Raw genomic sequence first — 15,728 nt, 5'->3', positions numbered from 1 at the left:
ACTAAAGGATCCTGTAGCACAATGAGTGAACTAAAGAGACAGAACCTGTCTCACTACAGTGAATAAATTTCAGCTTGAGCTATTGTGCTCGGTAAGGGCACATTTCTATTTCAGGCTTTCTTCATTTGTAGTTAAAGTTTGCTGTGTTAATGCAGCCCATTCATTTCATAGGACTTCTAATGCACCAAAACCCACAAACAAAGGTGCATGCACTTTTTTTGGCAATGCAATGCACTGCAACTCTTGGTTGAGCATTTCCATGTAATGCAATGCAGGTGCATTGGTGTGCCTTTCTTCCTGCAGCGCTATAACAAAGCTGTGTGGGTCCAGCCTAAATTGCAGGCTTGTGAATATGAGAAGAATGCTGAATATAAAAATATAATATTTTATATTTACATAACTAGAAAAAAAAAACAATAACATAATATAATAAGAATAAATAATAAGGAAAACAATCATAAAGAATATGTATACAGTATATAAACCACTATACATTCTCTTTAATTACAGTAATTTTCTTCAAAGCTGTATCAAAAGATATCATTGCATACAAATAATACATAGTAGGAGACTCAGATTATAAATCTTGCAGATTTATCAAACAAAGGGTGCTGTGCAGATTTTAAGTACTTAGCCCTGGTCTGCTAAAAGTCACTCAAGGTTTAACAGGTCTGTTTTAACACAACAAGAAAATAACAGTTGTATATGTGATGATGGTACCATCAGCCAGGACACATGGAAGATCCCAATTTCACATGGAGGATATTCTCTTTCAAACTTTTATTTTTACTCCAAAAAAAAAACTGCAATAATAACTGCACTAGCAGCCCAACCTTGTCAAAGGTTAACCACCCACTAGCTTGTTGGTACAGACTTTGGGACAATGGGGTTGATTTACTAAAGACAAATAGACTTAACTTTGCTGTACTTTGCAAGGGAATTTATCCCAGAGCTTAGTGAATAAGGTGAATCTCTGCTGACTTCCATCATCCAATCATGTGCAAGCAAAAATGCTGTTTTTTGTCATTTTTCTTGCATGTGTGGTTATTATTGCAAAGTAAAACTTCATCACACTCACTAAGCTCTGGAGCAAATGTCCCTGCAAAGTGCAACTTTCCTTGCAAAGTGAACTAGCCTATTCGCCTTTAGTAAATCAACCTTGGTGCTTATGGTCTGGGTGGAAACCAGGTTTCCACCCAGAAAAAACACTATTAATGCCAAGCATCATCAGACTTGGCATCAAATGTCTTTGCTCCAGACACTCGACCTCATCGATCACCTTGACATCTAGTGACCATTGTCTGCCTTCCCAGATAATTAGACCCGAACAAGGCCCCATTTATTTACTTCCCGTTCTGTTTTGCTGGGGGTCCCAGTTCTTTCACTCAGTGTTTGGACCACCTACACCCTGAGCACCTGTGTTCAGCTCTTATTAACTTGACAGGCCAGGAGCTATTCAAACTGCCTTTCTTGCTCTGCCCTTATAGGACTAAATGTCCTAGAAGATCCCACACACGATCCTTAAATTATGTTAGAATGCTCTAGGGCATCATGCAAGTCAACCTATACAGTAACATTCTCTATTGTAACAATAACATGGCACATGAGAAACACCAAAAGAAAAGCTGAATTTGTGCAGACCACACTGAGACAGGCCAATGCAGAGGGAGGAACCCACCTTAGGCACTGTTCTGAGAGTTCAATGTTGAGGTGGAGCTTCTCCTGAGCCCCAGCCTCAGTCCTGCAGATTACACATGCAGAGCGAAGTACTGGCTCTGTAATGAACATTCAGATGTACAAGCTCCATCCGTCTCAGCTCTGGGGTTGGGAGTCACTTTGGCATTTTCTTCTTGAGTACCTTGCCATGCAACCCTACCAGATAAGGAATGAAAGACTGCTATACCCACACAGCTTTAATCATACAACAACGATGCCCACATCCTTTACACCTATTTTCCTGCTCTTGGCCCATAACATTTTATGTATTTGGTAATGTAATATAAGAATACTAGCACTATAATAGAAGTCTATGTATAATATTAATCTAATTGATTTAAGAAAGCTGTGTCATGCAGAGAGATTCACAAAGGTTAGATATTCTATACCTAGAACTGATCAACTGTTATGTATTTTATGCTAGTGGGAAAATGCATTTTCTAGATGGAAAATAGCACTTTGCTCATGCGGTATGAATGTAAATGCTATATTTTCATAAAATGATAGACCTAATTACATAGACTGGAAGGTTCCACCAGGAGTGTGAATTCTGTGAAATTAATCTGTGTAAATCTCCTTTGTGCACACTGAGTGTGAATCCCGAGCCCATGAGCTCCTGTTGTATGTGCTGACTGTTTATAGGATTAGATGTGTCAATGTTGTCTTCTCACTCGATGTGCAGTGCTGTAGGTAATGAGAACATTATAAAGTAAAGCTGTGCATTCATTAATAGGTAACTGTCTGACAGTTCAATGGCTCAGATATTCTTTTTATAGTCCCTCACTTGTTTTTCTGAAAGATATAGTAATCTTTCCGTACTTTTTTATTATGCGTAAAGCAATTACTTGCAAGTCCATGGGGTTTTATCAGTTAATTATATGTGTACTGTTCCATTGTAGTTTGGTTTCTGTGTTTAAAACAAATCTTTTTAGAACTGAAAGGTGAATGTTGCATTTATATGCTTTGTTGTCATTTACAGACAACTCTAAACAGGCCGCAGAAAAATGAAAATTTCCCAATGGTAACAATGGATACTTCATCAGCCTGTATAGGAATAACGGAACCTTATAGGAAATAATAATTATATCCATTGTTCTCAATGATAACAATGGATACATTTACTGCCTGTATAAACATAATAGATAAACCAAAATGAGTGCTGCGCTACTATGTGCAATTTATATAAATCACAAAATCATAAAAAAAACAGAACCAAAAAAACTGAGTGTAGATATATCACACTGATAATAATACAATAGTGAACTTATCCCTACAATACTAATTAAAAACTAATAACAAGGTCATAAAAAAAGTCCATCAAATTAATATGGTGTTAAAACACTGAAGAAGTCTACACCTTGACGTCACCCGTAATTGGGCGGAGCCTGCACGCTGACGTCACTTCAACGCTATCTTCCTAGTGAGAGATCGATGTTATTTTGCCTATCCAGCTTGCACTGCTTATAGTGCCTTCCTTGTGAGTTTTTTACTTGATCTTATGGGAAATACATTTATATATATACAGTGAGCACTAGATTTTGCCATTCTTTTCCCTCTTATATCCGCAATTGAGGAGCGTTCACTAGGCACATAAAGCCTATCATATGAAATGTGACCGGAGGAAGACTGGAGCACTAACACCACGCCATAGGCATCCATCATCCCCAGAGGGGAACCACTGTTGTTGACCTACTGGTGAAACAGGGGTCAGCATATGTGGTGAGCAGCTATTGCACATAGGTGGAGCCGAACACGGACTATTTATTTGTTGCACTTCCTGGTGGATTGGTCGCATCAAGATATCATTTTTAATTTGATGGTCTTTTTTATGACCTTCTTATTAGTTTTCAATAAGTATTGTAGGAATAAGGTCACTATTGTATTATTATCAGTGTGATATATTTACACACATTTTTTTTGTTTCTGTTTTTTTATGATTTTGTGGTTTATATAAATTGCACATAGTAGCGCAACACTCATTTTGGTTTATATATTGCATTCGGTGTAGTGAAAACTCTTTCTATTGAAAGCAGCTACTGGTTTATTTTGGTTTATTTTATTTGTTGTTTTGACACTTATGGATTGCACTGATTGATTTGCCTTCATTAATAAACATAATAGAAACTGATAGGAAATGATAATTTAAGCCAATACTTCCAATGGTAACATTGGATACTTCAACAGTCTATATAAGCATAATGGAACCCGTTGGGAAATTATAATTATAAACATTGTTCCCAATGGTAACAATGGATACATCAACAGCCTGTATACGTATAATAGAAACTGACAGTAAATTATAACCATTATTCCCAATGGTAACAATGGATACATCAGTAGCCTGTGTAAGCATAATGGAACCTGTTGGGAAATTATCATTATATCCATTGTTCACAATGATTACAATGGATACCTCAACAGCCTGTATAAGCATAATATTAACTGATAGGACATGTTAAGTATAGCCTTTACTCCCATGGTAATAATAATAGAACCTCACAGGAAATTAAAGTTATATCTATTTTTCCCATTGGTAACAATGGATACATCAACAGATTGTATAAGTGCAGCACTATCCCCCTGGGAGCCGCTAGATATAATTCCTGAATCTTCTTCTATTTCAACTCTTGCAGCCAGGCACACAGTATTTTCTTCCACAGCCAGGTGCGCTGTTACCTCTGCTTGTTTCTTCAATAATCAGTCTAGGGGTTTTGGTATACTATTGTAGAACTTGGATAGGAAAGGAAATGTAGTGGGGGATACTCCAAATCCAACTAATTACAAGGAGGACACCTTCTTTAACTGAACTGTGGAAGTACTGCATGATACTCTGTACAGTCTTTGTAGGAGTAATGGACGGTTGCATTTCAGGACACTAGCCAGCTATTATCCCCTTTCTGTTAACCCAGTAGCTGACTTTCCAAGCACAGATGGGGGTAGCCAGAGAACCATGCCCCAAGATCCTTATAACCTGTGCACACAAGGCCTCTGGACCGAATGGCAGCCTCCTTTCAATCTTCCAGCAGCACCCTCCAGTGATCCCAGAAAGATCTCCAGGGACGGCTCCCCCCCCCCAGTCAGCTCTTCACAACACTCTAGTCAGCATTTGAGCACTCAGGCCTCCCACCCAGTGCCACATGGCAGAAGGTGCTGAGGAGGGCACAGTACCACCTCCCCAGCTGGACTCTCCTGTCCAGGACATGACCACTTGCTGTGTGTCCCAACGAATATAAATACCCCCCCCCCCAGCATGCATAGGGGCCCCTATGCCTGTAATTGGCAGGGATGGCATCCATATTCATGCTGCTGATCAGCATGAGTCACTCCTATTCATCCAGCAACTTCCAAAGTTGCCTGGATACAGAGAAGCCAATACAGACACAGCAGCACTTGTGAAACACACAGGACTTTAGGAAATGATAATTATACCCATTGTTTCCAATAGTAACAATGGATACCTCAGCAGTCTGTATAAGCATAATGGAACCTGATAGGAAATGATAACTGTATTCTTTCTTCCCAGTGATAATAATGGATATTTCAACAGTCTGTATAGGCATAATGGAACCTGATGGAAACAGGTTACTGTTCACTGACTTTATTACCTAAACATGCAGTTCTGTCTTACAATACTGGCAGCTCTCAGTAGACAGAAATATCTGTAGTTACAGATTTTAAATGCAGCCTCACCTACTGGCGAAATGTGGCATTGTGGTGTGACCTAAAAATACATTGATTCCTGCCTAGCACATCAAACAGCAGCATGATGCATAGTCATAGGAAGCTGTTCTAGATGAAGGTGCCCCAATTAAATAAGGTATTTTTATTTTTATTGTAAATCCATTTAAGCTATGAAGGTCATCTAATGGTGCCATTTCTGTTTGTCACATGTTGTATGTTTAACATCATGAATGTCACTAAGGTGCCAACTACAATAGATAATAAATATATGTGAGTACTAGAACTCTGCTCCACTCTGCAAGATGACAAGCAAACCAGCTTTTGACATTTATTTTATATTTTATATAAAGTCAGTTTCCCACTCTCTATCCACTAACATGCTCCTTATTCTCTTCCTTCTGACATTGGTGTCTTCTATCCTCAAATTATCTTTACTCTACCCCTCCTCTCTTCCCTGCAGCATGCACATTTCACCCTCACTCCTGCACTCTCCCTACTATGGCACCCATCATCTCCTGCATTTGCACCCACATGCTGACATAAACACCAGGGCCACTAGACACGTGCGCTCGTGCACATCCCACTCCCATCTTGCCTTCCTTGCCCTCCAGAAGGCTCCTAGTCTCAGGTGACATTTCTCCTAATCCTGGTCCACCATTTTCCAACTTCAAGCCACATATCCAATTCCCCTCCCCGTCTGGCAAACACCGCAATCCACTCAGTTTAATTTCTATCCCCCTGCTGTCTCAAAGCAGCCCACCTATCTCATGCACCCTTTGGAACGCCCGCTCCATCTGTAACAAGCTAACATCTGTACATGACCTCTTCATCTCTCATGGCTTTAACATACTCGCCATAACAGAAACCTGGCTTCAAAATTTTGACTCAGCTTCTCCTGCTGCCCTCTCCCATGGTGGTCTCCATTGGACTCACTCCCCCAGACCCAACAGACAGAAAAGAGGTGGAGTTGGCTTCCTTCTATCCCCACAAAGCACCTTCCAAGTCCTTCCTGTCCCTCCCTTTCTATCCCTCTCTTCTTTTGAAATGCACGGTATTCATCTGTTTTCTCCTATTTCTCTGAGGATTGCAGCAATTTATCGGCCTCCTGAACCGGTATCGCGCTTTTTTGTTGACTTTGCTGCCTGACTACCCTACTTTCTCTCCTCTGAAATACCCACCATTATTCTTGGTGACTTCAACATTCCTGTCAATGTTAACAGCCCAACTACAGCTAAACTTCTTGACTTAACCTCATCTTTTGACCTAACCCAATGGACACATACTTCCACTCACTCCACTGGTAATACCCTTGACCTTGTATTTTCCCATCTCTGTAACCCTGGCAACCTCACCAACACCCCCTTTCCTCTTTCTGATCAAAACCTCATTACTTTCACTGTATCCTTTCCTCCAACCACCCATCCCTCCAAGCAGCAAACAATTACTTGTAGAAACCTTTGCCACTTTAACCCTTCTCTTCTCTATTCTGCCACTGACCACTTATATGACATAACATCTGCCCTGTCCTGTCTTGACCTGGCCACCTCTGTCTACAACAGTTCACTCTCATCATCACTAGATGCACTTGCTCCTCTAACCACACGCAGAATCAGGCCCCGACCGCTACAACCCTGGCAAACTGACAACACTAGAAATCTCCAGAGACATTGCCGTGCTCTTGAACGACTGTGGCGTAAAACCAAATGCCTGCAAGACTTCACCCTATATAAATCTGCCCTTCTAAAATACAATTCCTGCCTCCATGCTGCCAAACAAGCCTACTTTGTCTCTCTTATTAATTCCTTATCATCCAGTCCCCGTCGGCTCTTCTCAACATTTAACTCTCTGCTTCGTCCCCCACCCCCTCTACCCACTAACTCACTCACTGCCCAAGATATTGCCAGTCACTTCAAAGACAAGATCATCGCAATTCGTGAGAACACCTCCACTGTGCGTACGTCTTGCCCACCCAACATACCTTGCCTAGCAGCACATTCAACACTCTCCTCTTTTGAATTGGCTACTACTGAAGAGGTTATTTTTTACTATGTTACTTTTCTCAGATGCCCACCTAACCAATTGTCCCTTGGATCCTGTTCCCTCACAACTACTACGGTCACCCTCTTCTTCTATGCTATGCTCCCTCACTACCATCTTCAATCTCTCCCTCTCTAGTGGCACCTTCCCCTCCCCTCTAAAACATGCGCAGATCACTCCCATACTTAAAAAGCCCTCACTGGACCCTACCAGCCTAAACAACTTAAGACCCATCTCATTGCTCCCATTCACCTCTAAACTTCTAGAACGCTTAGTCTACAACGTCTTAGCTCCTACTTCAGTGAAAATAACCTTCTTGACCCCTTACAGTCTGGCTTTCGCTCGCAGCACTCCACGGAAACTGCCTTACTAAAATTCACTAATGATTTACTAACTGCTAAAACCAACAGCCAGTACTCCATACTCCTACTACTTGACCTCTCTGTGGCCTTTGATACTGTTGACCACCCACTCCTTCTCAATAAACTACATTCCCTTGGCCTCCGAGATTCTGCTCTATCCTGGTTCTCTGCCTATTTATCATAGCGCTCCTTCGATATCACCTACAACTCTGTCTCCTCCTCTCCTTTACCCCTTTCTGTGGGGGTCCCCCAAGGCCCTGTTCTTGAACGCCTTCTCTTCTCTATCTACACCTCCTCCCTTGGTCATTTGATAACTGCCCATGGCTTCTAATACCACTTATACGCTGATGACACCCAAATCTATCTGTCTACTTCTCACCTCACTCCTTCAGTTTCCTCTTGCATTACTAACTTACTAACTGACATATCAGCATGGATGTCGCACCACTTCCTTAAACTAATGCCGCGTACACACGGTCGGACTTTACGGCGGACTTTGCCCGGCGGATTTTTCGACGTACTTTCCGACGGACTTTGTGAATGAACGGACTTGCCTACACACAATCCACCAAAGTCCGTCGAATTCGTACGTGATGACGTACGACCGGACTAAAACAAGGAAGTTCATAGCCAGTAGCCAATAGCTGCCCTAGCGTGCCTTTTTGTCCGTCGAACTAGCATACAGACGAGCGGACTTTTCGACCGGACTCGATTTCAACGGATAAATTTTAAACAAGTTTAAAATCTAAGTCCGTCCAACTTTTGAGAAAACAAAGTCCGCTGGAGCCCACACACATCGAATTGTCCGACGAAATCCAGTCCGCCGGGCAAAGTCCGCCGTAAAGTCCGCTCGTGTGTACGCGGCATAAATCTCTCTAAAACTGAGCTATTAATATTCCCCACCGCCCGTGCCTCCCACCATGACTTTTCCATCAAAATCAACAATGCAACCATCAGTCCCTCCCCTCACGCCAGGGTACTAGGTGTAATCCTAGATTCTGACTTGTCATTTCAGCCTCAAATCCAATCGTTGTCAAAAGTTTGTAGAATTCACATCCGTAACATCTCTAAAATTTGCCCCTTTTTAACAAATGAAACCACCAAGATCCTCATTCACTCCCTTATTATCTCTTGCCTTGACTATTGCAACTCCCTTCTCATTGGCCTGCCTCTCCATAGGCTATCCCCTCTTCAGTCTATCATGAATGCTGCTGCCAGACTTATCCACCTTACCAACCGCTCTGTGTCTGCCAACCCTCTCCTCCAATCCCTACACTGGCTCCCAATCACCCAGCGAATTAAATTCAAAATACTAACCACAACATACAAAGCCATTCACAACTCTGACCCGAGCTACATCACCAATCTTGTCTCCAAATATCACCCGAATCGTCCACTCCGCTCTACTCAAGACCTCCTGCTCTCAAGCTCTCTCATCTCCTCCTCCCATGCTTGTCTCCAGGATTTCTCCAGAGCCTATCCTGTCCTCTGGAAGTCACTACCTCAACCTGTCCAGCTATCCCATACTCTTGCTACCTTCAGGCGATCCCTAAAAACTCATCTCTTCAGGAAATCCTATCACGTCTCCAACTAATCTCCTACCACTTCCAATAGCTCATTCCCCACAGTTACAACCTTTTGTACCACCTGTCCCACCCTATTAGATTGTAAGCTCTTCTGAGAAGGGCCCTCTTAATCCTCTTGTATTTTATTGTATTATAACTGTATTGTCTCCCTTTTATATTGTAAAGTGATGCGCAAACAGTTGGCGCTATATAAATCCTGTATAATAATAATAACTGTGATGTTTATAGGTTTAGAAAGTCCCTCTTTGATGTTCAGTTTTAATAGCCAAACCAACAGTCATCATCTGTACATTATAAAGAAAGAGATTACTCTCCTCATAAGTTACATAGTTACATAGTTACATAGTTACATAGTAGGTGAGGTTGAAAAAAGACACAAGTCCATCAAGTCCAACCTATGTGTGTGATTATGTGTCAGTATTACATTGTATATCCCTGTATGTTGCGGTCATTCAGGTGCTTATCTAATAGTTTCTTGAAGCTATCAATGCTCCCCGCTGAGACCACCGCCTGTGGAAGGGAATTCCACATCCTTGCCGCTCTTACAGTAAAGAACCCTCTACGTAGTTTAAGGTTAAACCTCTTTTCTTCTAATTTTAATGAGTGGCCATGAGTCTTGTTAAACTCTCTTCTGCGAAAAAGTTTTAACCCTATTGTGGGGTCACCAGTCCGGTATTTGTAAATTGAAATCATACCCCCTCTCAAGCGTCTCTTCTCCAGAGAGAATAAGTTCAGTGCTTGCAACCTTTCCTCATAACTAAGATCCTCCAGACCCTTTATTAGCTTTGTTGCCCTTCTTTGTACTCGCTCCATTTCCAGTACATCCTTCCTGAGGACTGGTGCCCAGAACTGGACCGCATACTCTAGGTGCGGCCGGACCAGAGTCTTGTAGAGCGGGAGAATTATCGTTTTATCTCTGGAGTTGATCCCCCTTTTAATGCATGCCAATATTCTGTTTACTTTGTTAGCAGCAGCTTGGCATTGCATGCCATTGCTGAGCCGATCATCTACTAGGACCCCCAGGTCCTTTTCCATCCTAGATTCCCCCAGAGGTTCTCCCCCCAGTGTATAGATTGCATTCATATTTTTGCCACCCAAATGCATTATTTTACATTTTTCTACATTGAACCTCATTTGCCATGTAGTCGCCCACCCCATTAATTTGTTCAGGTCTTTTTGCAAGGTTTCCACATCCTGCGGAGAAGTTATTGCCCTGCTTAGCTTAGTATCGTCTGCAAATACAGAGATTGAACTGTTTATCCCATCCTCTAGATCGTTTATGAACAAATTAAATAGGATTGGTCCCAGCACAGAACCCTGGGGAACCCCACTACCCACCCCTGACCATTCCGAGTACTCCCCATTTATCACCACCCTCTGAACTCGCCCTTGTAGCCAGTTTTCAATCCATGTACTCACCCTATGGTCCATGCCAATGGACCTTATCTTGTACAGTAAACGTTTATGGGGAACTGTGTCAAATGCTTTTGCAAAATCCAGATACACCACGTCTACGGGCCTTCCTTTATCTAGATGGCAACTCACCTCCTCATAGAAGGTTAATAGATTGGTTTGGCAAGAATGATTCTTCATGAATCCATGCTGATTACTGCTAATGATACCGTTCTTATTACTAAAATCTTGTATATAGTCCCTTATCATCCCCTCCAAAAGCTTACATACTATTGATGTTAGGCTAACTGGTCTGTAATTCCCAGGGATGTATTTTGGGCTCTTCTTAAATATTGGTGCTACATTGGCTTTTCTCCAATCAGCTGGTACCATTCCAGTCAGTAGACTATCTGTAAAAATTAGGAACAACGGTCTGGCAATCACTTGACTGAGTTCCCTAAGTACCCTTAGATGCAAGCCATCTGGTCCCGGTGATTTATTAATGTTAAGTTTCTCAAGTCTAATTTTAATTCCGTCCTCTGTTAACCATGGAGGTGCTTCCTGTGTTGTGTCATGAGGATAAACACTGCAGTTTTGGTTACTGAAGCCCCCTGATTCACTCGTGAAGACTGAGTGAATAAATTCAATACCTTTGCCATCTCCCCATCCTTTGTAACCAGATGTCCTTCCTCATTCTTTATGGGGCCAATATGGTCTGTCCTCCCTTTTTTACTGTTTACATACTTAAAGAATTTCTTGGGATTTTTTTTGCTCTCCTCCGCTATGTGTCTTTCATGTTCTATCTTAGCCGTCCTAATTGCACCCTTACATTTCCTGTTGCATTCTTTATAAAGTCTGAATGCTGAGGATGATCCCTCAACCTTGTATTTTTTGAAGGCCTTCTGCTTTGCTTTTATATGCATTTTTACATTGGAGTTAAGCCATCCAGGACTTTTGTTCGCTCTTTTAAATTTATTACCCAATGGGATACATTGGCTAATGCCCTTATTTAATATGCTCTTAAAGCATATTAAGTTAACTTAACTGTTCATTTTACACCATGTGTATAGGAGATAAGTAGCACTATAACATAGGTATTTGGTATCACTATGCCATAGGAACCCTTAACGTGCTTACATAGAGCCTTGAATAGAGAAGCTTACTAGCCATCTGCACATATAGCAGTACTGAGACTCTTATAAATAGCAAGTACATTGATCATGCGCCATTGGATGTCCCTTCATCTGCCTACAAGACAAATGTGGATAAAACAGGTGAATTCCAATTCAATGCACTAAAAGCTGACTTATCAAAGCTGCAACTTACCAAAGAAATGTGTGAATATATTAATGAATTGCCCAGATACCCTGGGGCTTGAGAGGCTACTCAAAATGTAAAACATGGTCTTTCTAGTTGTGTTAGATTCAGAAGTGATAGGAGGATGCAGGACCTGAAAAGAAGACAAGTGTTTTCAGTACACATGTCAGTGTTGAGAATTCACTATAGAAGTATCATATAATGCTTGAGGAATATGAAAAGACCTGCTGTAATGTTTGGTTGTAAAAACAAAATATAAAAATTGTTTTGTTATTACAGCTTGAAATGTCATACAACTTTATATCAATGATGTCATCTCACATGTTTTGTATACCCGTTGTACTTGTTTCCAACTTTCTTTAAGTAAAATTTATTTGACATAAAAAAGAAAATAAAATATGTTAAACCAACCTTTTTCTCTTCCTACTGTGCTTCAGTTTATTTTTACAGAATTGCCATCATATTCTTCCATTGTTAGATGTTTTGTTTCTTATTTCCAAGCAAAAATAGGGTTGATTAACTAAGGGAGTATAGGCTGTTCACTTTTTATTTTTATTTTATTTACTAAACTCATTATACATCCTTTTTTCAGGCTGAAAGGTCTGCTTCTTTAATAGATCAATCTTAACCCCTAGGACCCTACAGTACTCATATATTCAGTCCTACTGGACTGGGCATTTTTGCCTGAAGCCGCATATATGTGTATCTCTCTTTGTGCTGGGTACACACCACACAGTGCACTCCCAGCACAGAGACCAGTGTCTCATCTGGAGCCCTCCTGGGTCCTGTACTAATGATTGGTACCCAGAATTCCTGGTCCTGGGTCACCTGATTGCTGTGATAGCCTCTGATTGGCTACCACAGTTTAAGGTTTGATCTAGGTCAGTGCCAGGGTTAGTGTTTGGTTCAAGCAAGGGTCAAAGGTTGGGGGTCAAAGGTCATGGTCAGTATATTTTGGGCAGGATTTGAAAAAAACTTTAATTGATATCAGTGTCAGCGTGTTTTAGGTAGGATAAAAAAAAAAGCAAAATGCGCACTATTGTTTCTGGTCTGTACTATGGGTACATACAACAACTAACATACACATACGTGGTATCACTGTGAACATCTGGAGCAGGAAAATTAATTTTGAGTTGTTCTTTGGTGGTAGGTTATAGTAGTAACAAGAAATTTACAACTAAATTACACAAAAAATATATTTTTTTTACTATTTTGGGCCAGTTTTCTTTGATAATAAAACAAAATCAGAAGATAGCCATTACTATTTAACACGGAGTTAATGTCTCAGAGTCTTTAAGAAATACAAAAAGCCATAGAGCCATTTACCTATGCTTTATAAATAGCAGCCTGGTTGGTAGTCATTAACACACACAAAAAAAATGTTCATATTTTTGCCTTCTTGTTTTCATTTCACCAGTGATATTTTGTTATATTTTTCTACCCAGGAATATAAGTTTGATAGATTTGTTGAAGATGGAAAGGAGAAAACTACATTCTACAAAAAGAACAAAAAGCTAAAAACTTTCCTGATGCCATTTGGTTCTGGAAACACCAAATGTCCTGGACGGTTCTTTGCCCTGAACGAAATCAAGCAGTTCCTTGCGGTTCTCCTTGTGTACTTGGATATGGAGATAACTGAAGACAAGTTTGTTGGTTTAGATAACAGTCGCGTAGGACTTGGAATCCTTCTCCCTAATTCTGATATTGAATTTCGCTTCAGACATCGGAAATGTGACACTTCATAATGCTATATCTTTATTTTATTGCATTACTATTTTTCTTTGAACAAACCTATTTAACTACATTAGTCTCAGAGGTCTGTGAGCATGTCCTGGGAAAACTTCTCAATGTGTTTTATAATAGAACAATTACAATAGTAGTAATGGTTGTGGCCCATGTAGCTGAGACGGTCTTGGCTTCTGGTAGGATTTATGATTGTGTTGCTACTTGCTAAGAAAACTCCAATCAATAATCTGTACGACTATAACAATGGCTTCTTATCAGGCCTACTAATGAAATTAGTTTTGTTGAATATCTCATGAGTTAGGGGCTGCTCCGTCCCTTGTAACTGAATACAACAAAAGCATCTCCCATGGGACTTTATGGCAGCCAAAAAACTGTTAAAACAACATGTTTAAAAGAAGAAAGCTTTATTTGTACAAAATGTTAGTTAAAATTGCATCCATACATGGAAGGTATCAGGTCTAGGTATTATACGTAATTATCTGGTTGTCTCCCAACTAGGGGTGACCACAGAGTACATTGTGCAAAAATCAAATGTTGCTTAACACTGATTCTTACTGACATGTTTTGATTGAAATGAATCTTCCTCAGCGGATATCAGATGGATCAAGCAGATAAACCAGGGTGCAAAGATGGAATATGGAAGAAGTCAAGGATGGTAAATGATAGGGATCACCGTTGGATCCTGGGCATAACTGTGTAGAGGGGTCCCCTGGAGGAGTATAGATCATGCAGCTGCAGTTGCCTCTTCCATATTTAAATCTTTCTTCTCTAGACGCTCTTAGGCCATCAGTTGGGCTTGCACCAGGCGTTTGTCAGTTTCTCTCTTGTCCTTGGAGGGGGACCATTGGCCACGTTGCCCTGTCTGTGATTTCTCCTTGGGATGTGCTTCAGCAATCATCTGTCTTTGCTCCCTGGTTTATCCATACATGTTTGATCTATCTGATTACTCCTGAGGAAGATTAATTTCAATTGAAACGCATCAGTAAGAATCAGTAGTTATCAACACTTGATTTTTGCACAATGTACTCTGTAGTCACCCCTAGTTGGGAGACAACCAGATGATTATGTATAAATACCTAGACCTGATACCTTTGATGTATGGATGCAATTTTAACTAACATTTTGTACAAATAAAGCTTTCTTCTTTTAAACATATTGTTTTAACAGTTTTTTTGGCTGCCACCAAGTCCCATGGGAGATGCTTTTGTTGTATTCTTATCAGGCCTACTACAAAGCAGCAGAATCATGCATTTAATCAAACAAGATCATGCAATCCCGTGATTACTGATTGGTGGCTGTTGTTATAGTGCATCACATGGGGAAATGTTTTTGCTGAATATGGGTTTTTTGATTAAATGATAATCAAGTGTGTAGCTGAATTCCAGCATATAGGAAATATATAATTATTGTTGATCAGACAATACATACACAGTGCTGCAAGAAAAAAACAAATGAAAAGAACGAACGATGTAATGATCAAAGTGGTTTCATCTCATATTAGTCACAATCATGATCATCTCAAGTGTAAAGCTAGCCATAAATGCAAAGATTGAGCTTGTTTTGATAGATTAGTTCCTCCACATTAAACAGCACTGATGGAGGAATCTTCTCTGCTAGCTATTGTATTTAACAGCCAGCAGGGCCTGTGGCTGTTGAATACCCGAACAGTGACTGCATCTGGCTGGAAGCAGGCATTGTCCGCCTAACAGTTTTCCACCCAGCTCCTTTGGCAAAAGTCATCTAAAAAAATCTACTTTTTGAGCTGGCAGGGTCACCCGCAGCTCAGATTTTGGCAACAATCTTCCAACATTAAAGCAATGTATGGCTAGCATTACAGAGCCTGAGCCCTTAAGAGATTATTGGACTGAAGGCCTAATATAAATCTGAGCAG

At 40.6% G+C, this 15,728-nt stretch overlaps 1 protein-coding gene across 1 annotated transcript in view; it reads left to right on the top strand.

Moving 5' to 3' along the window:
* Window positions 1–14,227, top strand: part of CYP7B1 (cytochrome P450 family 7 subfamily B member 1) — a 337,341-nt gene extending 323,114 nt beyond the window's left edge. The window contains exon 6 of the mRNA XM_073631707.1: window positions 13,537–14,227. Coding sequence (XP_073487808.1) covers window positions 13,537–13,836 — 300 coding nt within the window. The 3' untranslated portion in view covers window positions 13,837–14,227. The remainder of the gene's footprint in view (window positions 1–13,536) is intronic.
* Window positions 14,228–15,728: the final 1,501 nt, after the last annotated feature.

This window comes from Aquarana catesbeiana, linkage group LG05 (genome assembly GCF_042186555.1).
Source record: "Aquarana catesbeiana isolate 2022-GZ linkage group LG05, ASM4218655v1, whole genome shotgun sequence".
Classification (NCBI taxonomy): domain Eukaryota; kingdom Metazoa; phylum Chordata; class Amphibia; order Anura; family Ranidae; genus Aquarana; species Aquarana catesbeiana.
Note: the sequence above shows the minus strand (reverse complement) of the source record. Positions and strands in the feature narration are given on the sequence as shown.